Source organism: Lynx rufus, unplaced genomic scaffold (assembly GCF_022079265.1).
Source record: "Lynx rufus isolate CCGP_SWC_20201006 ecotype Redwood Valley unplaced genomic scaffold, mLynRuf1.p SCAF_8, whole genome shotgun sequence".
Taxonomy (NCBI): Eukaryota; Metazoa; Chordata; class Mammalia; order Carnivora; family Felidae; genus Lynx; species Lynx rufus.
In genome coordinates this window covers 3491043-3516268 of record NW_025814896.1, presented here as the reverse complement: position 1 = coordinate 3516268, position 25226 = coordinate 3491043, and the positions used below count along the sequence as shown (strand labels likewise).

General features: G+C 48.9%; 2 protein-coding genes across 4 annotated transcripts in view; both read left to right on the top strand.

The window, feature by feature from the left end:
- The first annotated feature begins 11 nt into the window (after positions 1–11).
- On the top strand, positions 12–8268 carry FAM217B (family with sequence similarity 217 member B). 3 transcript variants are annotated; one of them, XM_047068052.1, is made up of 4 exons: positions 12–116; positions 1704–1818; positions 1924–2009; positions 3884–8268. In XM_047068052.1, exon 4 carries the CDS (start codon positions 3888–3890, stop codon positions 4995–4997), a length of 1110 nt encoding a protein of 369 aa, XP_046924008.1. In that variant the 5' UTR covers positions 12–116; positions 1704–1818; positions 1924–2009; positions 3884–3887; the 3' UTR covers positions 4998–8268. The 3 variants fall into 3 exon arrangements, with proteins under 3 accessions (XP_046924008.1, XP_046924010.1, XP_046924007.1); XM_047068054.1 differs by lacking the exon at positions 12–116 and adding an exon at positions 499–762; XM_047068051.1 differs by lacking the exon at positions 12–116 and having other exon boundaries at positions 826–1818.
- Positions 8269–16670: 8402 nt separating this feature from the next.
- Positions 16671–25226, top strand: part of CDH26 (cadherin 26) — a 41424-nt gene continuing 32868 nt past the window's right edge. The window contains exons 1-3 of the mRNA XM_047068197.1: positions 16671–16881; positions 22717–22811; positions 24329–24433. Coding sequence (XP_046924153.1) covers positions 16671–16881; positions 22717–22811; positions 24329–24433 — 411 coding nt within the window. The remainder of the gene's footprint in view (positions 16882–22716; positions 22812–24328; positions 24434–25226) is intronic.

Here is a 25226-nt window from a genome sequence, read left to right as displayed (position 1 = left end):
CCGCGCGCCGCCGCCTCCCCGGCCCTGCCGCAGCGCGCCGCAGTCCGACCTCCGCGCCCGGCGCCGGGAAGGCCGGCGGACGGCCTCGTCACGTGTCCTCGGCGACCGCGGAACAGGTCTGATCCATTTCTGTCTGCGTCTGCCCGGCCCCTGCGCCTATCGACCGCAGATCTGTGTCTGCACAAGCGGAGGACGAGGAAGATGCATGCGGCGGGCCCTTGGATTTCTGGGTTACTGGGGGTGGGGTGGGGGGTGAAGGCAAAATGTGGCCTCCCCGGGAGCTGGTCCCCGGGCCAATTTGAAGTCTCTGGGCTAGCCAGCTCTTTGGACGTGTGCACTGCAACGCAACCTGGAACCCCGTCCAGATCCAGGGAGCCTCGCTGCGTAGAGGACAGGCGACCTGACCACACATCACCCACAATGCTTTGCCGCCCAGACGGCCGGCCGGCCAGTTCCCTGGAGGGTGGGGAGGGGCGGTGCTGCCTCTGTCCGTCTCCTGGCGCCTAGCCTGAGAGGAAGATGCGGGAAGGCGAGTTAATGCCCTGTGATGAATTATGCAGCTGCCCTTAGTCAGCCGCTGGCGCTTGGGAAGCAGTTTTGTAGCCAGTCTCAGACTTGTAGCTTTGTTCCAATGCAAGCCTGAACCATCAGGGAACCCGGGAGCTTGCTTTCTGCATCTTAGGACCCTACAAGCGTTCCTTTCCTGTGTCACTCAGTAACGTGCCCAGAAAACGCTGCCGCTTATGGTGCAGAGCATGCCAGGTGAAATGAAGCGGGGGGGGGGGGGGGGGGGGGGAAGGTGGAAGGGCACGTTCCCGACAGCAGTCTGGGGCCAGGCGTTGTAGAGGGGCCCTTTTCGCTGTCCGGAGGGAGAAAGCAGAAGGAAAACCAAACTATTGAAGGAGGGCTGGTAAAGGGAAGAACCTTTTCTACATCTCAGATGAACCCAGCCTGTTGATTGTGATAGAAGTCATTAACTGTGAGAGCCTGAAAAGGCACACATACTTATGAAAAGTAATACAGCAGAATTTCAGGAGGACAAAAGAGTCTTCTATAATCCCACCTTTTTTCTGTTTTACAGAGGCAGGGGATATTATGAAAGACAATATTCACTTTGAAATCAGGGCACTTTTTGTAGGCCACCCACTGAAAATCAGGGAAAGCAGCGTTCTCCATGTGAGTCAACAGAGATAGCATTATGTGCACAGAGATAGCATTATGTGATAGGTATTACTAGATTGACAATCTTTTACTGGATTGATGTGATCGAAAAGGCAGGAGGATTAAAGGGGAGCTTCCCTAATAGTTTTAGTTCTATGAGAGCAGGGATATGTGCATTTTCTAGGCTCTCCTGTAATTGTTGAATGAATGAATGAGTGGACATGGGAGATTGGAGTAATACCTGACCTTAATTAGCCCTGCAAATTTCCTGAAGGTGTTATTTCCGAGGAGACTCTGTGTGTATGTGAGGAGAGAGAGAAGGATTCCATTGGCAGCATTTATAGTGGTCTGATTTTGTATCTAATATCCACCGTGAAAAATAAACAAGCAAAAAAGATGAAACTATAAACAGAAGGCAATACCCCCCACCAACATTTCAATACTATGCAAATATTTCAAAACAAACAAGTGAAAACCAGCCCAGTACTGGTGGCAGAGCCGTTTGCAATCCATACTTACCTACCATGTTCTGTTACTTCTAGTTCCGGTGGCCTGGAGGAGTCCTTTCCAAATATAAGAGGAATAAAGAAGTCACTTCCCCAGCTGTCATCATCTGCCAACAGATTGAGCAAGAATATTTCAAGCACTACAGAAAAGGTGATGTAAATTTTGAGGGGAAATCTTACTTAGATTTGTTTTGCTGTTTTGTTTGGTGTGTGTGTGTGTGTTCATGGTATTTATTACTGCATGTCTGTTTTTTAGACAGTTCATCAAACCCTAGATGATGATCAGCCATGTGATTTTTTCAAGAAAGGGAATCGGGTGAATCAGTGTCATCAGAAAAGCAGGTAAATAATTTTAATTGCTTTCTCTTGCAAATGGCACGTTATATCAGTGCTCCAGACCGAATATGTGTGGCTGGAAAAAAAAGTAATGTCTGTGGATACGAAATATGTACTTATGTTTTTGACCCATCAGAAATGAGTGGGCAAAGTGGTTTTAAACAGTACCAGTTAGTAAAAATTCCAGAGGCCATAATTCTGCCACTGTTAGCAGAATCTATAATTTTAGGTAAGCCCCTTAATCATCCTTCTATGCGTGCTTCCTTTTTTATAAAATGGATATTGATAATAACTTTTATTGATATACACTGACAGAGTAAACAGAAGTTATAACGGTTTTGGTTATGAGTTCTAAGTAATGACAATTCCTTTATTCATTTTTCTAATATATATTAAGCACGTGTTAGCTATTGCACATGATTCAACACCCTCCATATTTATTAAAAAAAGTAACACATTTTCAAACAATTGCTTAGTGTGGCAGAAACCACTGGACAGGTGACCTCTGAGCTTTCCAGAAGGCCTGTTTACTGCCCATTTTCTTTTACCCTACCTGACTTAATGTTCCTGAGAAGCATTATGAATCCTAGTGAGATGCCGTGTGTTGGGTAAAAAGAAAAGAAAGTATTTTCCACTCTGATATGAGATCCTGCCTGGGAATAAATCACCTCCGGGGGAATTGCAGCCGTGCTGGTAATGCACACAGACTCTGTCATTCCCATTTCCTGCCATTCACAAGGGAGCATGAGTCCTATGTTTTTCATTCATATGGTGTTTTAAGGCACCATACAATTTTTTCTCTCTCATTTTAAATACGGTTTTTCTGAGTGCACTTCCTATTTGAAAACACATGAATAAGCTTTCGATGTGAGGTACAGGTTATATATGCTACACTCTTTCATGTTAAGATTTTATTTATCTATTATTGGGCCCACCTGGGTGGCTCGGTCAGTCGAGCGGCGGACTTCAGCTCAGGTCATGGATCTCACAGTTTGTGAGTTCGAGCCCTACATCGGGCTCTCGGGCTCTCTGCTGTCAGCACACAGTCTGCTTTGAATCCTGTCCCTCTTCCTCGCTGACCCTCCCCTACTCACTTTCTCTGGCTTTCGAAAATAACTAAAAACATTTCTTAAAAAGATTTTATTATTTATTCATTTTGAGAGAGAGAGTGAAAGGGGGGAGAGGAGCAAAGGGAGAGAGAGAGAGAGAGAGAGAGAGAGAGAGAGAGAATGTCCAGCAGACTCCATGCTGCAGGGCTCAGTCCCACGACCCTGGGATCATGACCTGAGCTGAAATCAAGAGCGGATTGCTCAACTGCCTGAGCCACCCAGGTGCCCCTTTCATGTTAAGATTTTAGGTGGTTCAGGCTCAGAATCACCACCAATCAGTGACTAAGTTCTATACAACTTGCATTTTACACCTTGTTTACTTTTCATTGAAAATAGGCTTGTCAAAGAAAGCTGTGGCTTTTACTTGTCACTGTTGTTAAACACTGTTCATCATTAACAGAACAGATTGAGAGTTTACAACAGATTTTCTCCAAACTGGTGGGGTTTGTTTGTTTGTTTGTTTGTTTGTTTTGGAATATACACAACTGGTCTAAAATTACAAGCACTTTAAGAACTGTCAGTGTTTTTCCTAAAGGGATCTGGTATCAGACAAAATCCATGCATCCACTCTGGGCACCTGTGTCCTGTCACGTTTCTTGAGTGGCGTCCTGTGTGCCCAGTTGCTCTGTGAGCACCACCGGCTGGGCAGGGGCCGTGCGGGCCTTCCTGGGGACAACCGGAACGCCACTGGCGGGTGCCTGTTGTCTGTTTAATCACCGGCAGGCCAGGTCTTGTCCAATGAACTAAGAATTACAGTTTTATCTCTCACAGCAATATGAATGCTGGCCCATCTTGGAATAAAGCACAACGTTCAAAAAACTCTTCAGGAAAAAGGCAGAGTAAATCCCAGGCACCCCAGGTGTCCCCCCATCTGCCTGTGGACAGACTCAGAGAAAGCGTTTCCCCGGAAGGCAAACCCAAAAGGAGCCCCCTGGACCCCAGGTGTCGGGGCGCCTCGGGGAACGAGCTGTTTCTCGACCTTCAGTGCATGAAAATCATGAAGGAGGGCGCAGACGAGGACGAGGACAGCGCCAGCGACTTGTCTGACTCGGAGAGAGTCCCGGTGCCGCCTTCCGCGCTCGCGCCCCCGGAGCTGCACCTGCGAGCGGAGGAGATCGATGCCGCCGACCCGGACCCGGACCCCGACCCGCGGGGCACGCAGACCACCTACCGCTACGCGGACTTCCTCCCGGCGCCGTTCAGCTCCTGGGACCTCCGCGACCTGGCCGTGCCACCGGGCGCCGAGCCCAGGCCAGCGGCTCAGGGCGGCGCTGCGGGGCTGCTCGCCAGGTACATCGACAGGCTGCTCCAGCTCGAGTGGCTGCAGATGCAGACCGTGCAGGGTGAGAAGGGGAAGGGCGCCAAGGCCAGGCCTCCCACCGCCCCCGGCATGGCGGGGGCTCTGAAAAGCCCAGGCAGAAGCAAGCTGGTGGTCAGCGCGCCCGCCAGGCCTCACCAAGAGGGGGCTCCCAAGCCAGGCGCTTGCCGAAGGAGAGACCTGCACCTCGAGGAAGCCCGTCCATCCTATTACGCCTTTGACACCCCCCGCAAAGCTGTCCGCGTGGCGCGGAGTGGGGGACCAAGTTCGCAGAAGCCAGCCTTGGAGGGCAGGACAGAGGAGCAGAAAAAGAAATGGAATAAGAGCCCCAGGCCGCAGCGCCGGGACCTGCCCTGCAGTGACAGCGGCCCCCGCGCGGACAGCGGCGGTGGCGGTGCTTCGGCGCAGGCGGTGACCACCCCGGACTCCTGCGGGGCCCCCAGAGCGCAAGCTCACGGGAACCTGAAGAAGAAGGGCAGTGCCAGCACCTGCTCTCAGGCCACCATATCCAGTGAGAAGAAATTCAAAACCAATGGAGTAAAGCAAAGCACATACAGGTTCAAATAATAACTGAAATAACGAATTGCAAAGACCCGCGGATACCTAAACATGAGAGCTCTGGCACAAGTCACGATACGGTGCATTTTAGGACATTTTATGATGACTGACATGTAAGTCATTGACTGGCCCTTTAAGTGCATCCCCACCCTTACCCCAGCCACACTGGGCTTATTGCCAAACAAAGGTGTCTTTCAAGAAGCCTTTCTTTGTCTTGACTGTCTTAAGCAAGTGAGAGCCCTTTTGAGGAAAATTTAACCAAGATCTGTGCCATATAAAGAAAATGACAGGGAAAGAGAGGTCTGAACTGGAAACAGCAGCCAGCCCACAACATAAGGCAGGCGGTAACGTTCAGCCCCCCACTTGCAGTGCGCCTGCGTGTAGAAAGCGCATACGTACTGCTTTGAACCCTTGTGGGATCTGAAACGTTTGAGATCGAGTTCTTGGCGTCCTCCTCATGAGCTGTCCAAACAGAAGTTGTGTCCACTTCAGCCCGAGGAGAAGCTTCAACTCTTTCTCAAGTTTGGGAGCATCTCTTTTGAGCAAAGTTATGTATCACTAAGCTGCTTGCTCTTTCTAGACCATGGAATCTAGCACTTTCACAGTTGTTGTTTTTTCTTTAAAGTATTTTAAATGTCGAGGTGGTGGGGAAGTCCGCCTTTGGAGTCTTTGTATTTGCGGTTAAAGTGGTGCCAAGACTTTGTCCGGCTTAAGTTAGCGGGTCTCGGCAGGACTGCTACTGTTTGGTGGGAGATAAACATGAACTTTTTGGCACCCTAGTGTTTCTGTATGCATGTGCATACATGCAGTGCATGTATGGCTTCTGGAAGAAGGTGCACAGAAAAACCACCTTTTTAGAGTTTGTACATGAAAGGCCTACAATCAGACACACACAGAGGCACATGTGACTGTCACAGTCATTCCATTACTGATTTGGATATCCTGCTGTCTATAGTCAGTATAAGGATCTGTTTTACTTTGCAAGAGCAGGATTTTACCACCTTGCTTCGGGGCAGAGGAGTGAGGACACATTTCAGGATGGAGAGGGGCAATTGGATAGGAATGATAGGGATTACTGAGTGTCTTCTTAACATCCTTAGCTGGTCCCTGGCTCCCTGGCTCTCCTAGATCCTAGATGCTGCTTATTTAACTGTCCTTAAGTGATGCCTGCTTGTCCATACACTTGTGCTGTGACACAAGTCACATACAGATTCAATTCTGTTGCTACTGTGAATATCTTTAAAACCTCCGGTTGACTGCTGGATGTCCAGTATGTTTTGATGACTATAGCTGATTTTATGTCTTTAAATGATCACTCTCTTTGTTTTCATACACATGGGTTTCAATTTTTTCACCTTTGGGGCAAACTAAAAACTTGGCTCTTTTCATTTGAAAATGCATACCGGCCTGCAGGCTCCGTGGACCCTGCCATCCAAGCGCCATCTAAGATGCTTTAATAGCCTAAGGACAAGATGCATTTGTAAATAAAAAAATCATGGGCAGAAGTTCAATATTAAGGTGCCATTTTAAAATCTGACTTTGATAACGTTAAACAACATACACACATTTTCAAGGTCATTTTTTTCTTCCAAGAGTTTATGTCTAGAGTTTTACGGATTCCCTGTTAGAGTCTTTATCTTTCACAGCACCCTATGGGAGAAAGCATGATCTTCACACGAAGATCTCGTACCTTTGGATGTGAACAAAGACGTGCATCCAGCAGGCATCCCTTCCCGAGTTCTCGGTGACGCTGTCACTTCCATACCCGGTGTCTATGTTGTAACTTGAAAACAGCGCTGATCTTCACCTTTTTGTGCTTCCTGAGTGGCACCCCGTGTGTCCTGCACCCTACCTGCTGCTCGTGAGTGCACACGGACTGGTCCTTTATACACGGCTGGTACTGCACCTCGTGCACAATCCTTTCTCTACTCAGATTTTTACACAGCTCTTGATAACATTTCAGGGCCGATAAATCTCTGTAAGCACGTTATACGCACATATATATACTCCTGTTACCGATACTACGGGGTTTAGGCTGCGTCGCTGCCTTCTCTGGTGATGCTCCCTTTGGGTACTCTTGGACACCCCCCAGGGCGAGGCTGTCGGGCTTCTTTGCCTCGCGTGTGTCGGAGCGAACCTGATTAAGAAATTTACAGGTGGCACCTGAGATGTTCCATTTGTTCCTTGCTCTTTGACTTGAAGTCAGTTGCCTAATTTGGGGAATAGTTATAATGTCACCTGTTGAGACCATTTTAAAAGGCTGTGAAAGTGACTTTGCCTGTTTACTTTTTTGCCTCAGGTTGATGCTTTATTTTAACCAGTATTCTTGCAACGGGATCGGGGCTCCTGATGAACCGCATAGGTTCACTGCAGAACGTAAGCACAATTTGAATTCTGTGATTTCTAGTACACATCCCCAGCACAGCCTCCTTTTGTAAGCGCTGCAGACAGGAGTGTGGCCATTTTCACGCAGATGGCCCTGGCAAGTGGGAGTCGGGACCTCCTCTGGCTGGTCCGGTCGCAGCCACCGAGTGTCCTGCTAGTCTGGGGACATGAGTCGTTCATTCAGCATTCAGAGAAGTGCCTCTCATTTCTGGGGAATTGTTTACATCCATGTTATGCTTCAACCAATTAAAATGATGCAAGGTAAAAAAAAAAAAATGTAGAGAATGTAAGAAGAATTAATTGCTTCCGGCTCAGAACCAGTGGAAAATGTAAAAACATACAAAAACAAACTGCAAAAATATATCAGTATTAGTACAGTTATTTAGATTGAGACTACTTCTCAAATCTTCAATGGCTCGATTGGCCAACGGTTCGTAAGTGACTGGGCACTTACGAGGGCAGGGTGGGTGCCCCGTGTCAGCAAAGATCGGGGGATGTGGTTGATCTCATGGCAGCTATGGGCTCAAGGGAGGAAGGTTTGGAGTGGTTCTTAAGCTATTAGGTTAGTTTCCGGAGAAACGGAAGAATCTTTACCTTTCATGCTTTAAATATTGCCTAAGTCCTCTTTATGCTCACCTACTTGAGTGGTTAAAAATATAAAACTCTAGGTAGGTGGTAGTGGATTTCACGGTAACAGAGAAGCAGTATTTATTATGCGTTCACGTGCACATACAGAGCTCCGTTTCAAATGGCCTGACTCTGTGGGGCATGTTTGTTATTTGCTGTTATAATTATCGTATGCTTGGTTTTGTACATAATAATACAGAGCGCGTGCAAGTTTTTGTGAGTCTGGATTTCTTTCCTTGAGATCAATTAAACAGTAGGAGATATCGTCTGCCTTTTTTGGATATGGTTTTGTTTCGCTTTTCGTGCAGTTCTCTTCCCGTTTGTCTCTTTTCTCCCGGATCACCTCACAGAACCACAGGGGAGGGGACTCTGCCCCAATCCTTTCTTAATACTGAGCAACGTATGTGACAACATGACTGGATGCACCTGAGAACCACTGCTGGTGTGTTTTTGAGTCCCTCTTCCTCTTATACCCCCAGAAGGTGCTGAACGCTTAGGGAACCGGGATGGAAATTCAGTAAAAGCAAAATGGCATGTGACAGAAGGGGCTCACATTTAGTTTGCACGTCTAGGACTGAGCGCCTGCTGTCCCAAGGAGGGCACCTGGGTGTCGCAGACATTCCGAAAGGCCCTTTGCTCCTTCATCTAAACTCTTTGCTCCTTCTTCTAAATTCATATCTGGCAAGGAGGTGCATTCTTTTGAGTCTACCGAATAGTGGTATTTAGAAAAAAAATTTTTAACATTTATTTTTGAGACACAGAGACAGAGTGTGAGCAGGGGAGGGGCAGAGAGAGGGGGAGACACAGAATCCGAAGCAAGTTCCAGGCTCCAAGCTGTCAGCACAGAGCCTGACATGGGGCTTGAACTCATGACTTGAGCCGAAGTCAGATGCTTCGACTAAGCCACCCAGTCGCCCCCAAATCGTGGTGGTTTAAAAAATAATTTTGGGGGTGTTAAGAATTCAACTGAGAAAATTTTATCGATCTTACTGGCTTTATTTAATGATGCATGAGTCAGGCAGCATTCCATCCAGCAGATGGAAAGGAGCCCCAAGGGACGTCCAAAAGGGAAGGACTTTTATAGGCAGAAGGGAGTGGGCACAAGGAAATTGTACAAGGTCACTTTCACTTCTGGGGTGGCCAAGGTCTTACCAGGCGGATGGCCTCACTAGTGCTGATCACATGACTCCTGACTATCTGGTTTAAGATCCTGCTCTGGGAGAGGCAAGACTGTGAGTAAAGCTGGGTTCAGTGACGGGCCGGTAGGCTTGTTGTCCGGGGGTTTAAAAATAAATTTTTGGTAGTTTGAAGATTAACCACGGTGGAAGTTTTAAGTCATAAATTTGTACATAAGATGATAGATTGTTTTTGGATGGTGCTGTGTTATTATCCACAAGGTAGCAACTTAACCTCTAGACCTAACCTAAAACAACCTCAGTCTGCCATCTCCCTGTTTGATTGCTTTAACACCTTAAAACAACTATATCAAGTGTAGAATAATGCTCAATGAAATAACATGGATGAATAATTTGTAAAAATCTTCCTAGAGACCCTGTTTCAAAAAATAGGCCTCAAATAGCCCTGTCCTCAGCGGTTTGATATGTAAGGAATTAACTCTGATAACGCTGGGAAAATATAAGTGGGATTTTAAAAATGGAATAGTCATGAATACAGTTGTCCTCGTGTGAATGATACTTTAGAGGAAGCCAGTGTACGTTTCTCTGTACATTACATTCAACCAGAGCCGTCTCGTGCCGTGCTACCCAAGCTTGTGAGCCCCACCTCAGACCTGCTGCACGTGAAGGAGTTCAGCACACACCACCCCAAAACGTGACACTCTGGCCAACTGACTGCCTTGAGCCAAAGGCACTTGAGAAACAGCAACTCAAAGGAAAACACTCTTCCCTTTTTCTTCAAAGCAGGAGATGAAATTCCTATATGAAAGACATCCTCCCTGCGCCAGAAAGGAAGTAATGTGCTTCTCATCGGGGATGAGAGGCTGAGGCCAAGAGGACTCTACACGCATTTTGTTTGTTAAAATGACCCTTATCTGGGGCGCCTGGGTGGCTCAGTCGGCTGAGCATCTGACTTCGGCTCAGGTCGTGATCTCACGTTTCTTGGGTTTGAGCCCCACGTCGGGCTCTGTGCTGACGACTCAGAGCCTGGAGCCTGCTTCGTGGATTATGTATCTCTCTAGCTCTCCCCCACTTGCCCTCAGTCTCTCTGTCTTTCTCGCTCCCTCCTCTTCCTTAGTCTCCCCACATGGCTCCCTCTGTCCAACCTAATACCAAAGCAGGTAACCGTGGCCATTTCTTTGGGTCTTTGTTCCTTAGGAAGTCTGCATCATGGAAAACTTGTATTCTAGAATTTGCATGCTTTTGTCCCGCTGATCTGTCTTCTGTCAACTTAATTCTCAGGACCAGCCAAACAGAACCCTAAGAGGGTGCAAGGGGAGCCGTGTTTGCAGCCCCAAAATACACCTCTTTGACATAAGGATGATTTTAGGCTCCTTATATTTAAGAAACAGCATACACATAGGAAAAGCTCTGAGAACTGAGAAGTTACCCTTTTGTAAGAGACACGTGGGGGAGATCTCCATCTGTGAGGGTGCCTCCCTTTTGTACCAGGAAGAGGATGAGGAAATCTCTAGAAACACTTATCAACTCTTATCTCGTTAAGGCCTGGACTTACATCTGCAAAACAACCACGGCCATTTATTGTACTTTTCCTAGTAACCTCATATAGGCACCCCCCCATCCCCACCCCTCGTATCTTTTGTTTTTTGGTGGAGGTGACATTGAAGGTGACAACGCGAGGCATTTCAAGGACTCTCCATTTCCTGGGTCTCTCCCATGTATGCAGGAGGCATACGTGTTATTAAACTTCTGTTTGTGTTCCTCTGTTAATCTGTCTGCGTCCAGAGGTCTCCGTCAAGAACCTAGATGGGTAGAAGTAAACTAATTTTTCGTCTCTTGTGAAGGTAAGGGTAACATTTTACCTCCCCAACAGAATCAAAGTCTGCATCTGAACAAGATCCTTGGCAGGTAATGTTTGACAAAACTCACATTCGTGGCACTTAAAAGTCTGCAAGTTTGAGGGGCGCCTGGGTGGCTCAGTTGGTTAAGCGTCTGAGTTCAGCTCAGGTCATGATCTCACGGTCTGTGAACTTGTGTCCAGCTGTGTGCAGCCTGCTTCGGATTCTGTGTCTCCCTCCCTCTCTCTTCCCCTCCCCAGCTCATTCTCTGTCTCTCTCTCCTTCAAAAATAAACATTAAAAAACAAAAGTCTGAAACGACTGTTTTGACCACACGCCCCTGGCTGGACCCCCTGCACTCTGGCCACACTAACAAGTGTGTCTGCTTATCTGTATCCTATTTTCTCCGGAGCTTACAAGCCCTCTGCTATCTCTTTGCCCAAGAACAGGTCATTAAGTGGCTTGATTTATGGCCTCTGATAACCTGTGGGGCAAGCGAGTGCCAAGGAACTGAGGTTTCTCAGAATATGTCCACCTTGAACACACTTCTACTTTCAGGCACTTCCACTTTTATTTATTTTAAAGAGTGTGAACATTTTATTTTTATTTAGAGAGAGAGAGAGAGAGCGGGGGAGGGCAGAAAGGGCAGAGAGAGAGAGAGAATCCCAAGCAGGCTCTGCACTGTCAGCACGGAGCCCGATGCGGGGCTCGAACTCACGGACTGAGATCATGACCTGAGCTGAAGTCAACAGACGCTCAACCGACTAAGCCACCCAGGTGCCCCTACACTTCTGCTTTTAAACTCAGGAGCGAGAACCTCACCGTGCCCTCAGCTCGCCTTCCCACTGCCTTCATCATGCTGGCCACGTTTACAAGACTCACTGCCGCCTGTCACCAAGCTTTTCCTCTGAAACCCTGTCTCGCAACATTCCCACCCCAGCACAGTAAGGAGAAGGAAAAGGAAGGCTTTGCTTTTGTCCCATGTTGCTCAGTTTTCTAAATACTGGAATGAAATGCTTTTTACTTATAGGTCTCACACAATAAATGAGCTGAATGGTCTCCCAAGTTTAGTTGAAGATGTTCTAATTAAAGGAAGTATGTCTTTTTCCCTCAGCAGGACAGTTTTGATGTGGGAGGAGATTAAATAGCCCCAAAGTTCTCTCTTCTTTCCCGAAAAAGCATAAAAATATTTATATACATACATCACTGAAAAAAAAAGCTCAGTGCGTCTGCTATCAATATAATTAGTATAAAACATCCTTGCAGAAAGCGAGAAGCACTTCAATCTGTTGTATTTGGCAGTATTTCTAAGCACCCCCACCCTTTCATCTACAATTACTAGTTGAACAAATAGGGGCAAGAAATTTCTCCAAGGAAATGTTCTGGCCAGCTCTTGGTGGCTGACAAAATACGAAAACGTAAGGACCACGCTTTCTCATCAGTCAGCCTACGTGACTACGAAAGCATCAACACAGGACAGACAAAAATGTCTCGGTCCCTTACAGCAAATCAGGAAATACAAATGACGAATAATTTTATTCTCACGTGAAGTCTACCCTTCACTCCCACACATGGCAGGTATCGGGGTACAGTGTTAGATACACAATATTAGACTGTAGGCTCAGAGTACGCTTAGCCATAAGTTGCATTTTTCTTTTTTTTTTTTCAACGTCTTTTTATTTATTTTTGGGACAGAGAGAGACAGAGCATGAACGGGGGAGGGGCAGAGAGAGAGGGAGACACAGAATCGGAAACAGGCTCCAGGCTCCGAGCCATCAGCCCAGAGCCTGACGCGGGGCTCGAACTCACGGACCGTGAGATCGTGACCTGGCTGAAGTCGGACGCTTAACCGACTGCGCCACCCAGGCGCCCCATAAGTTGCATTTTTCAATGCGGGAGTCAAATTCGCTTTTCTGATATTTTCCCCCCAACATCGTGTTATAAAAATCTTCAAACATACAGAGAAGTCGAAAGACCCGTACAGCGAACACCTAATGCTCACTGTGTAGATGCCACAGCTCACAGCTCGTTCCCTGCCTTGTGCCCCCACCCCGCCCTGCACCCACCCACCTGCCTCCTCCGAGCACCTGCCGCCCTCCAGTTTCCACCTGCCTCTGGTCGCTCGCCGGTGCGCCCGCATCACTGTTCTGTGTTTTGGTGAACGGTGGTCATTCTTTGTGGCAGGCCTGCGCTGGGGAACCAGTTCCCATGACTGGGGACACAGCCTTTCCCTTGGGTTTTTGTTACTGTTCTATTTCGTTCCTTAACTCTACTTGAGACTATTCCAAGACTCGTGACTTTGGAGAAACAGGACCTTGAATTGAGAATCCTTTGACGGGAAAATAAATTTTATATGAGGGGACATACATGGAGAAGTCCCAACCAAGGGAAAGCCTAACCAGGAGCCATGTAATTTGTTCTGAATCTGAGTTTTACCTATTTATTTTTGAGAGAGAGAGAGAGAGAGAGAGAGGGAATCCCAAGCAGATTCCACACTCAGAGAGGAGCCCGACTCGAGGCTTGATCCCAGGACTCTGGGATCATGACCTGAGCCGAAATCAAGAGTCAGATGCTCAACCGACTGAGCCCCCCAGGTGCCCCTGAATCTGACTTTGAAGCAGGCTGTTTGACTCCCTCAGCTCCTGTGGGCACTCTTCCCCAGGCTCCCCAGCGTGGGGGCATCTGCCTCCCGGTTAGCAGGTGAGCGGTCGGGGGTGGGCGTGGGGGCTCGGCCTGCTCTCCTCCAACCTCCCTTCCGGCAGAGAGAGGAGGGCCTCCTCCACTCCCTCCCTCTCCTAGGCCCTGCATCCTTCAGCACAGACAGGGGACACTGAGGCAGAAGCAGTCGTGTTTCCTCTTTCACAGACCTCCCTCCACACTTTCACCGAGGCTGGTTCGCCTCTGGGCAGAAGGCGTCCACACGTCACACACCAGACCCGTCTCCACCTGTCCGCAGAGCAGCCCCCTCGGGGCGGGAAGAAGGCTCCCGCCCCACTGTTTTCCTCTGTTGACATTTACTTGACCGCGTGGGAGAGTCCGCCTCCTGGCACGCCAGATGGAGAGCATTTTCCCGTGCCCTCTCTAGGGCCCGATGTCAGCCACACTTCTGGTCTCCTCAGCCGGGCACAGGGCCTGGTCAGCCACACCCCCGTCCGAGCAGAGCCGGGACGGGGCGCCGGGCCCTCGGCCTTACCGTCACCCCCGCCCATTCCCAGTGACTCCGCTCACTGGGAAAACCCCACCCACTGATTTCCAGAGATGGAAAGAAAGCTTCCCATCCCTCCCCGGTTGAGGCAAGCGGAAGGCAGCCGACCCCCCTGCTCCGTGACCCCTCATATCCACAGGACCAGTCCTGCCGTCATCTTTTAGAGTCCTGAAGTGTCTGGTCTTGGTTGTTGGGGTCTCTTTTTAGAATGTAGTGAATGTAACACTTCCTTGTCTTCAGTTCGGGGTCCTACTCACCACTTCCTGGGCAAGTACACAGCTTCCGTGCCACGTGCTTCTCTCTGCAAAGACGGAGAAGGGATACGTTTAAGTTGCCGTCACTAAGTACCCTGAAAATGAAGGCTGGCGGGTGCGGGAACCCTAACTGACATGGATAATTCAAGATGAAATTAATCCTTAGCAGCTCTCGTGGTGTGCTTATCATTATAATGAATGCTGAGGGGTGTCTGGGTGCCTCAGTCGTTTAAGCGGCCCACTTTGGCCCAGGTCATGATCTCGAGGTTCGTGGGTTCGAGCCCCGAGTCAGGCTCTGTGCTGACAGCTCGGAACCTGCTTCTGGGGCTCCTGGATGGCTCAGTCGGCTAAGCGTCTGACTTTGGCTCATGTCATGATCTCACGGAACCTGCTTCAGATCCTCTGTCCCTCTCTCTCTCTCTGCCCACCCCCTCCCCCAAATAAATATTTAAAATATTTTTTTAAAATGCTGAGAACTTGTGCCGGGTTGGGCACCCCTTGAACAGCCCAAGGTGAGACCGTGAAGTCCAGGTAATTCGCTGTGGCTCACTCCTTCCTTTTCGCCCTCCCACACCATTTATCTTTCAACCACATTTCATTCAACTGTGTACGTGGATCTGGGAGCTGCCACCTTGTGGCTTCAAAGCATTAGTGCACTTGTGAGGGCACAGGAACCCTGGACAGTCTTCTCTGCAATCAGATGCTCACGACGAAAGGGAACTGACACCTTCTAGTTCTGACTCACGGGGGACGTGTGGCAGGCGAAGCCCAGCGTCTCTCAACCCAAATGAGAGAAGGGACGCCTTACAGGAAACTGGCATCTTGCTCAGTTATTTTTAAATGTTTGAGGATGTTGAAAATGTGGCTGTTTCTAATACATTAAAATACCCGTTTCTTTCAACTGAAAACAAATGTGAAAGTAGAATCCATCATAATCATTCCCCAGCCCCTCCCCAGATACCTGGAGGTCAGCACACTGTCTTTCCGGCTCTATATTATCTCCCTCAGCATTATTCCAGCAAAGGGGTGCCCAGCTTGCAACTTCTGTTTCTCCCCCAAATGTTCCACATGGTTTCGCTTACCTGGTCTAGAAATTCTGAATTAGGGATTCTAACGTAAGCAAAATTTCAGTAGAACAAACGGAATAAAAATACCCACTTTGAAAATAAGCATGAAGTCGTAAATTCGAGAATTATTATCCTGTTTCTGTTTATGCACGGGAGGTATTTACAGACCTTCAAATTGCATTTGTTACTGTGTTTAATAATAAACTAATTTGGGTTAAGGTAACAAACTACTCACAGTATAATTCTCAGCAGCATCTCACAGAACCATGAATGGGCGGGAAGAAAGGCTACCTTCTCCACTCGCTAAAGAACGGTTCGCTATTTTAAAGGTGTTGGGGTACCAAGCTACTAGTACCCCCAGTACTAGCGATCGGGTGAACGGAGCTCCGAGTTCATCTAAAACTCAATCATTGCAACCTGAAGTGCGGATTGGGTAGAATCCCTGCCTGCCCTTTTTTTTCTGGTAGTTTAGTGCAAAACCCCCCAGGTTGGCACAGAGCCCCTGCCCGCAGGGCGCCTCTCTTTATCTCTTCCTCCTCCAATCCTAAAGTCACAGAGTCAGCTCAGCCTAGCAGAGACTTCGGTAGAAAAGGTCCGCACGCCGCGGAGCCCGGAGACACGGTTGGGATAAATAAAGATGATTGGTGCTTCGGAAAGTGGACGGTGTCTGCGTTTTTCTCCCCGCTTCACAAGGTTATTCTTTCTTGGAGTCCCTTGGCACTGCTTCTGTTTCAAAGCACAGGCGCTGTAGGAAACGGTCGTTGAAATATCCTGCTTCAGAAAGAGGTCACGGGACATTCCGCTTGGAACTAAAGTCAAACAAACCAACCACAGGTGCCGGTGTCATGTTCCTCGAGCTGATCTAATCCCCCGGGGTCGGGCCCCAGCCGGGCTTCTGTGCCCGTGACCCAGCAGGCAACTATGTGTGTGAGGCAGGGCAGTTTTATTCCCCTCCACTCCCTTCCCGGGAACTGGATTGTCATCATGAGGTTAAAGCTTAAGGCTCAGCCCAGCCGCTCGCCGTGATAAATAGAGGAGGAGCGAGAGGAGGTGAGGGTTTCTGGGACAAAGTGCCCCCAGAGCGGTCGGAGGACCAGGCTGAGGAGGAAGTGATCGGGGATCAGAGGCTCGGGGGGGACCTGCGGTCGCCTGCGTGCACCCCCACTCGGACATGGGCTCCGGGACCCGCCCCTCGCTGCCCCTTCTTCCAGTGCTGCTGCTGGTTCTGCTGCTGCAGGTGAGCTGGGCAGGTGCTGGGAACCCGGGCGGGGACCCATGCGCAGTGGGACTGAAGGCACGGCTCAAGTTGGCCGTGCCCCTGCTGCGGGGACAGGCTGGGAGAGGGGCCGAGGAGAGCTCTCTGGCCAAGCCCTGCGAGGAGGGCAGGTGTCGGGGGAGCCCGGGGTCTGCGCACCCGTAGGGGGGCGTTGGCAGCAGGGCTCCCGAATGTGTACAAGGGAGGGGTTGGCTTAGGGTCACAACCTGTTCGGGGCAGTGGTGGAGATGGGCTAAGGTGTGACTTCATCTTAAAACTGGTTTCAATAGTACACAGCAGTTTTATTTAGATTTGTGTTGGCCCAAGCTTCCTAAGGGCACTTCTACTCACGCCTCGTATAAGGCTGAGAAAATCTCAGCTGTGTGTGTTGCGGACAATCTGAGCAGACGAGGAGGGTGGGAGGGCGAAATCCCCCCTGCCCCCCACCGCTTGCCCCCTAGCACCAGTGGAAATACAAACAGTGGACTCAAGGGTAGAAAGCACAGGGGCTTGTTGGATTTGCACTTACCCTGGGAGACTCACCGTTGGGTACGCTTGTCGTTACCCCCTGCTCCGTGGCTTTCCGCCACAGAGAGGGACAGCCCCGAGACTCTGCCACGAGTTTTCCCTTAGGAGCCGGCCGCGGGCCAGCTGTGCGTCTGGATCGGGTTGCCTGAGGACCTCGGACCTCACCTTGGCTCGAGGTCGACTCTTTTAGGTTGCTGCAGAACTCCCGAGGCCTGGGAACCTCTCCTAGAGGTTCGGACGGAGCTGATCTGGGGGCGGCCTGGCCCTTATGGCTTTAACTTGATCTTCTTAAGCCTCGTCTTCTTTACCTGCAAACGGGGCTAATAGTTGCTCTCCCCTGCCCTGGCGGTCACAAGAGTGAATGAGGAGACGGGCTTGGCTGGCGTGCCCGCATGTCTGTGTCCCTCTGGTTTTCTAGCCACGGGGAAATGGTTGGTAACACGCACCCAGCGCCCGCTCTGCTGCTATCTACTGGATACTTGCTCTGGGCCGAGTGAACAAGGTGGGGGTGGGGGGTGGACGGAAACCCCGTGTGTGGCGCCCACTCCAGTGCAGCTGGCTTCTGACGCGAGCACTATGTTTGGCACCAGGGGCGCGGAAGTTGGAGGATTTTCTTGGTTCCTCGTTGCCACATCCAGTTGTGAATGTTCTTAATCAAACAGCACTCCTTTTACCTCCAGGAGACTTTGTTGAATCCCGTTCATAGCCGGTTTTAATCATCAAACCCTGTCTCCGTCTTTCCCTTGCCCCTGCCCTTGCCCCTGACCGGTCTCATCAGAAAACAGAGGTGCGGTTTCCTCTTCTGACCGAGCCCAAGCAAGTTAGTTCGCGTCCAGGGGCGTGTTGAGTCGGGGTGGGCAGCGGCGATTGGACTGTGGGTAGTAATCCAGTGTTTGTTGGAAGCAGCTTTCTGCTGATTCCAGGGGATCGAGACAGACAAAAAGAATGTGCTGCATTAGGAACCAGGGGGGGTTAGCAATCTCCATTCTGGACCCTTAACGGGGCAAAGAGCTTTCCGCCCATCGGGTGCTCAGTCATCGGCCATTGGCCATTAGTAACCCAATTCCTTCCCGTTCCTCCCCTTGTCCCCCCGCCCCCCGGGTTGGCTTACAACCATCCCTGACCTCCAAAACAGGTACCCACTGCCCCTCTCTGATCTCCAAATGCAAAGTCAGTACGCGCACTGCTGGAGCACTGCTGTCTCCAACGGTTTTCTCGTGAACCCCCACATCCTCGCTGTCCGGGGGGCATAAAGCAGAGGACGACGTTGTGAGCCTCCGGCAGGTTTTCACCTTTGCTCCAGACTCAGCGACAAGCCTCGGAGGGGAGTCCTGCCCCCTTCTCTTAGGTAATTTCTGGTCCCAAGGACTCGGGAGTGTTCAGGCCTGGACTGTGGCCAGCTCCCCAGATCACAGAGGAGGGAGGGACTGAGAGAATGAAATTGGACATGAGTAAAGTCTGTCATGTCGTGGTTGCTGGTTTTTAATCTGGGAAATTCTACACCGAGTTTTCTTTTAAAAACTGTCAGCATCACTGGTCTGCCCGATTAATTTGCTAAACCCTTCATTCAAGATGAACAGTCCGTGGGTTGTAGAAGGTGAGGGACAGGGTGGCAGGGCTGAAGCTGGGCGCTCAAAGGGACAGAGCAGGCTGGACAGAGCGCTGGGAAGCCAGTGATGTGGTGAAGTCTGCACTTTCAAAGATCACCTGCGCTTCTGTGTAGACGATGCGCTTGGGAAGCGTGTCAATCTCCTAGGCCTGCCGTGGCAAAGTGCCCCAAACGGGAAGGCTCCAAGCCACAGAAGGGTCCAGCATGGCGCCACGGGTAGTCCCCACACTGTAGCGCATACCTGAAAGTCGTTCAGGGAGTGAATCTTCCAAGTTCTCAGAACAAGGAAAACAATTCCGTAACTACGTGTGGTGACGGATGTTAACGAGACTCATTGTGGTGATCATTTTGCAGTCCGTACAAATATCAAATCATTCTGTTGTACACCTGCAGCTAATACAGTGTTGTTTGCCAATTATACCTCTATTAAAAAAAATTCTCCTTGAATGCAAATTCGCAACGAAAAATGGAATATATTCAGGGCGCCTCGGGGGTCAGTCAGTTAAATGTCCGACTCTCGATTTTGGCTCGGGTCATGATCTCACGGTTTGTGGGATCGAGCCCATGTCCGGCTCTGTGCTGACAATGCAGAGCCTGCTTGGAAGTCTCTCTCCCTTTCTCTCTGCCCCTGCCCTGCTCATATTCTCTCTCTCTCTCTCTCTCTCTCAAAATAAAGAAATAAACATTAACAAAAATAAATATTTTCGAGAAGGAATTATTTCCATGCAGGCTTCTTAGTTCTTTAGTAGCCTCGTGCAGACACAAAGCCTCTGTATACCCAGATCATTTCCCACCAGTGATGCCACAGGTACTCGTGCAGGCCAGCCTGAACAGTCCTGGTTCCACGTCCCCAGGCCCAGCACTGCCTGTCATATGATTTGTGCGTGGCCCTTGCAGCCAAATGCCTGCCTGCCACACAGCATTAGGTGGCCACTGCAGCCAGAGACAGCAGCCTCTAAGAAGTTTTCTCCCCCCGCATGCTACAAGCATCATGTAAATCTTTTTTCAATGCTTTTTAAAAAAAGTTTATTTATTTATTTTGAGAGAGAGACAGAGACAGTGTGAGTAAAGGAGGGGCAGAGAGGGAAGAAGAGAATCCCAAGCAGGCCCCACACTGTCAGCACAGAGCCCGACGCGGGGCTCAAACTCACAAACTGGGAGGTCATAACCTGAGCTGAAGTCAGACGCTGAACCGACTGAGCCACCCAGGCGCCCCACCGTTTTATATTTTTGCAAATCTCTTGTCCTAAAAGAAGACGGCCAGATTCTCCTCTCTGAGTCTGCAGTCTATCGTAAATGTTGTTTAGTTAAAAGAATGAAGAAATTCTGGCCTCGCACAGGTACGCACATGGAAAGGGAGGAATATTTGAATAGCCTTCAATGGATCATTGTGGATATCCTTCTTTGATATTACACCCAAACTTGACAAAGTGGTATTTTTTAACAACTGCTTCTCATGTGGAATCTGAACACATGTTAATAAACTTGCCCGGCTCCGTTACGTTAAAACCATGTCTCGGGGCGCCTGGGTGGCGCAGTCGGTGAAGCGTCCGACTTCAGCCAGGTCACGATCTCGCGGTCCGTGAGTTCGAGCCCCGCGTCAGGCTCTGGGCTGATGGCTCGGAGCCTGGAGCCTGTTTCCGATTCTGTGTCTCCCTCTCTCTCTGCCCCTCCCTCGTTCATGCTCTGTCTCTCTCTGTCCCAAAAATAAATAAAAACGTTGAAAAAAAATTAAAAAAAAAAACAACCATGTCTCTCTTGCCTTTTGGCAAGAGTATGATTTTGGAGGTCATGCATTAATCATTAGGAAACCCTTTTGGCTCATTGAGTTATGCAGATCTTCCAAATGTTGACATATTTCATTCTACAAAATCAGAAAATCACATTCATTAATAGCTCTACTGGCATCATCAGAAAATTCTTCTAAGTATCGGGAAGCTGTCAAGCCCATTGTAGCAGAAGTTTTCCAAAATTCTAATTTTCGCTTGAAAGCTTATGTTTGTTTTATCATTGGCAACATGACACCATCCACTGTTTTCCTTGAAGTGATCGGCTGGCTTGTTTACTACCAAAGAGCTGTCCATCGAGGGCCCGATCCTGGACAACACGGTTTGTCAGTCATTCTTTCAAGTAAAATGCTCTTCTATAAAAAAGTGCCCCGTTCACCTGGTACCTCCAACGATCACACACACACTTTCTTAATTTTTCTTTTTAATGTTTATTTGTTTTTGAGAGAGAGAGAAAGAGAGAGAGAGAACGGGGGGGGGGGGGGCAGAGAGAGAGAGAGGGAGACACAGAATCTGAAGCAGGCTCCAGGCTCCAGGCTGTCGGCACAGAGTCCGATATGGGGCTCAAATCCACGGACCGCAAGATCATGACCTGAGCTGTAGTCGGACACTTAACCGACTGAGCCACCCAGACGCCCCTCACCAATTCATTCTTAAGTGCAACAGGCTTCTTCTACCTTCTTCCTTTTTCTTCCTGCACACACGTACCGATGAAGATACCGTGGGTGATGCTGGTGCCCTTGGCTTCCTCGGTGCCGAGGCCCCAGTGATTTGTCCCATTGGTGCAAACGTCATACAGTGAAACAGGCAAATGATACCCTAGAGTCATTAGGGAAGTGTGTGGCCCTGTGGGCTCTGATGGCGATGAGGAGGGGAAGGGTTGACGCTAGGCAGGGAGAGACCAGGGGCCCTCGGGGAGGCTGATCGGGGCTGCACGTGGGAGGCAGAAGAAGCAGCGAGGTTTGGAATTAAAAAAAGGATAAACATATGCCAGACCTGCCTGGGCCAGGTGCCATGCATGGAGTCTCACGACCTGTCACATCAGGTCCCAATAGAAGGTCAGTGACCAAAGTCCTCGGAGGCTCCCCAGTCGGAACCCCTCTCACTCTTGAGAGCTTTGTACCTTCCCTCAATTAGCTCTGACGCTTCGCTCACTCTCTCTTGTCCGCGAGATTCATTCTTTGACTCCGTGAGACAGGGACCAGCGTCTCCCCCACCTCCTGTAACAGGGTCAGGGACCCCGGTGTACCGCACTTTCAAAACTGCCACTCTGGAGAAAACTTCTCTATGCACATGGCTGTTTACTACCACAGCGTTTTTGGTTTTTTCTTGTTGTTGTTTTGGGTAATAACAAACAACCGAAAAAGTCTAAATGACCATCCCCAGAAGAATGAGTAAATAAATTGTCTCTGTTCAGGCAATGACACGGTATATGGTAGTGACAGTGAGTGGATTAGGGCCATACGTGTCAACACACACGTGCTCGTTCAGTGTTGGTCCCGACATCCTCTACAGGGTCTGTCTTATTTCAACAACCTCACTGCACGTGTGTGGGTTTTATTTTTATTTTGTGTGTGTGTGTGTGGGGGGGGAAGTTTGTTGAGATGTAAGTTATAAATAAATAATTCTCAATTGTAAATCATTATATAAACAAAAAGTACCAAGTTCTATTATCTTATTGGTTATTATAAGATAGAGTCTAAAATTAAAGGGCGGGGGAGAAAAAAAGAACAGGAGAAAAGGCCCAGTTGGATCTCTCCAATTAACGTTTGGTATTTACGTGTGACATACCAAGACATCTATGCTCGTCTGGAATAGACAGGGTGATCTCCCGAGTTACAGTTTTAGACGTCCCAGTATCAGTGATACTCTGTGCAAATCCTTTTGCATGGTTCCCCTACGGTTGCAGAGGAAACGTGGTAATTCTGAACTGAGATGACAAGAGAAAGAAATTAAACTTATCAAAATGAAATAAAGTTCCTTTTCTTCCTTTTCTCATTCCAGAAGACTAGTGTGACTTCAGGCAGGTCCTGATAAGTGTATCCCCTACTAATTCATGCCATTTTTATTTTTAAGGTCAACAGCGTCAACAGCTTCCGACAAGAAAATGATGATCTCGCTCAGCAAACAAAGGTGGGGTTCGGAGGTCACTTTCTTCCTAAGCCACGTGAGACCACACTTCACTCAGGGACTCCGTTGCAATGTTAAGGTTTTTAGTTCCCGGTCGATATTCAGTTTGCAGAAAATAAATTAGCAACTACATGTGGCCTTTTGGAATCTTCAGGGATTGCCAGAGAATTGCAGAAGGTGCTTTTATGTCTGCTAGAATAGGAACAATCTGAACATCAGAAATCAGCCATCCAGTGCCAGCCCAGAGCTTTACCCACGCTATTTTCTTCTTTATGCAATTAAAATATATTGAACTTAACATTCTCCGGTATGTGAGCTTTGGACAGTCCAGGGATGCAGCCACACCCCCCAATCACCTTGTGCCACCTTATGAATATCTCCTTCCTGTCTTGTGATCAACTCATTTTCTAATTGAATACCGTTGACCTTTGAACAACATGGGTTTAACGTGCATGGGTCTATTTACATGCAGATTTTTTTTACAGGACAGTACTGTAAATGTATTTTCTCTTTCTTATAATTTTCTTAATGACATTGTCTTTACTATGTACAGCATATAATACACAAAACATACAAAATATGTGTTCATCGACTGTTCATGTAATCAGTAAGGCTTCTCTGGTCAATGGTAGGGTTGTTAGTAGTGAAGTTTTGGGGGGGTGGTCAATAGTTACATGTGGATTTTTGGCTGCCCCAGGGGGCAGCACCCTAATCCCCACATTGTTCAAAGATCAACTGTAATTTTTTAAAAAGCTTACATGTTTGTGGACAAAAAAATTAATATGGCTAGAAAGCAGCTTCGCTTATAGTAAATAGATGGTTAAATTCCATCTGTGGTGTTTTGCCTGACAAGTCTCTGAGCCTGATACCTGAGTCTGAGTCTCTCTCTCTTCCTGTCTTTGTTAAAAGGGAGAGTAATAGACGAAGTGCCAGCCCAGAGCTTTATCCACACTATCAGCACCGAATGGAGATGTTCTCATCAACTCTTTCCTTTTGTTATATACAATTTATTGTCAAGGTGGCTAACATACAGCGTGTTCAGTGTGCTCTTGGTTTCGGGGGTAGATTCCCACGATTCATGGCTTATATACGACACCCAGCTCATCCCAACAAGTGCCCTCCTCAATGCCCATCACCCATTTCCCCCCACCGCGCCCCTCATCAACCCTCAGTTTGTTCTTCAACTATTTCCAAAAGATGGAAGGACAAATGGGGGAAATAACCTTCTCGTTCATTCAGCGACTGTTTGCGTGTCTGCCGTGGGACAGGGGTTGGCACATAGTAGGCAACCGTCTTCAATGTTACGTCTGCATAGCCCTTAAGACGATCTCACGATCCATGTACAATCATTGGGTGGCCCGTGCCCCGCCGTCTAGGAACGACTCTGCAGCTGTGAGCAGAACAGGCACTTTTAACTCCTAAGCATCGGACGGAGGCTGTTGTGAGGACAAGGGAGATAATGCAAATGTAGTGCCTGCCACCTCGCCATCACCTCCTTATTGCCGTCATTGTAATTTCAGGGAGAGAGCCACCGGCCCCTACGGCGATCCAAGAGGAGATGGGTTATTACCACCTTGGAACTGGAGGAGGAAGATCCAGGCCCCTTTCCCAAACTTGTTGGTGAGGTAAGGAAGGCCCCCACCATCCTCTCTGATTGGCAGGCAGGTTAAGTCTTGAAAGGCTGTGTGCTAGGGGGGCCAGGTCAGTGATGGGAGGAACACCGGACTGGGTTCTAGAACCCACGGTGCCTCTACCTAACGGGGCGACCTCGGGCGAGTCCCTTCACGTGAGTGGGTGCTGAGAACGTCGGTCACATCTGGCAGCGGGCTGGTTAATTCCACCCCACAGGCCTGCTGTATTCGGCCCAGGCAAAGTCTTTGGTAAAAAAAAAAAAAAAAAAAAGTATTCTTTAAAAATAAGGGGATTGTGGTTACGGGAGGTGGGAAGTGGGGACAAAAGGGAGATTAGAAAATAAATAAATAGAAAGTGAAAAGGTGGCAGCCAGGGCTGGCGGGAGGAGGTTCATAGAGACTGGCTGTCTAATGGGGACAGGGTGTCAGTCTGGTCACATGAAAAGCACTGTGGACACAGGTGGTGGTGGCGGCCTCCCAACCGGGAACGCTTAGTACCGCCGGCGTGCACACTCCGAGGTGATTAAGACTGTGAATTGTATGTTATGTGTATTTTACCATAATAAAAAAAATGGGAAAAAATAGGAAGATTGTATTAGAAATTGTGTAATTTTAGAGGTGTTTTGAAAATTGGAAAATCTGACCACACGGAGCAACAACGAGGTGGGGCTCGTGTTACCCCCAGTCCCCACCGCTCCCTGCTGCCTCCCTCACTCTGAGGCCTAGCGCCAGCCCACGCGCCAAAGCGGTCACCTGACGGTGTCGCAATGCCGGAACGTTTCCGCCT

What these genes read in the sequence shown, in the direction of transcription:
- FAM217B (XM_047068051.1), top strand. Translation starts at nt 1,606, where the DNA reads ATGCAAATATTTCAAAACAAACAAGTGAAAACCAGCCCAGTACTGGTG. An exon ending in TTTCAAGCACTACAGAAAAG is followed by an intron (nt 1,819 to 1,923) that starts GTGATGTAAATT and finishes TCTGTTTTTTAG; the next exon opens with ACAGTTCATCAAACCCTAGA. An exon ending in CAGTGTCATCAGAAAAGCAG is followed by an intron (nt 2,010 to 3,883) that starts GTAAATAATTTT and finishes TATCTCTCACAG; the next exon opens with CAATATGAATGCTGGCCCAT.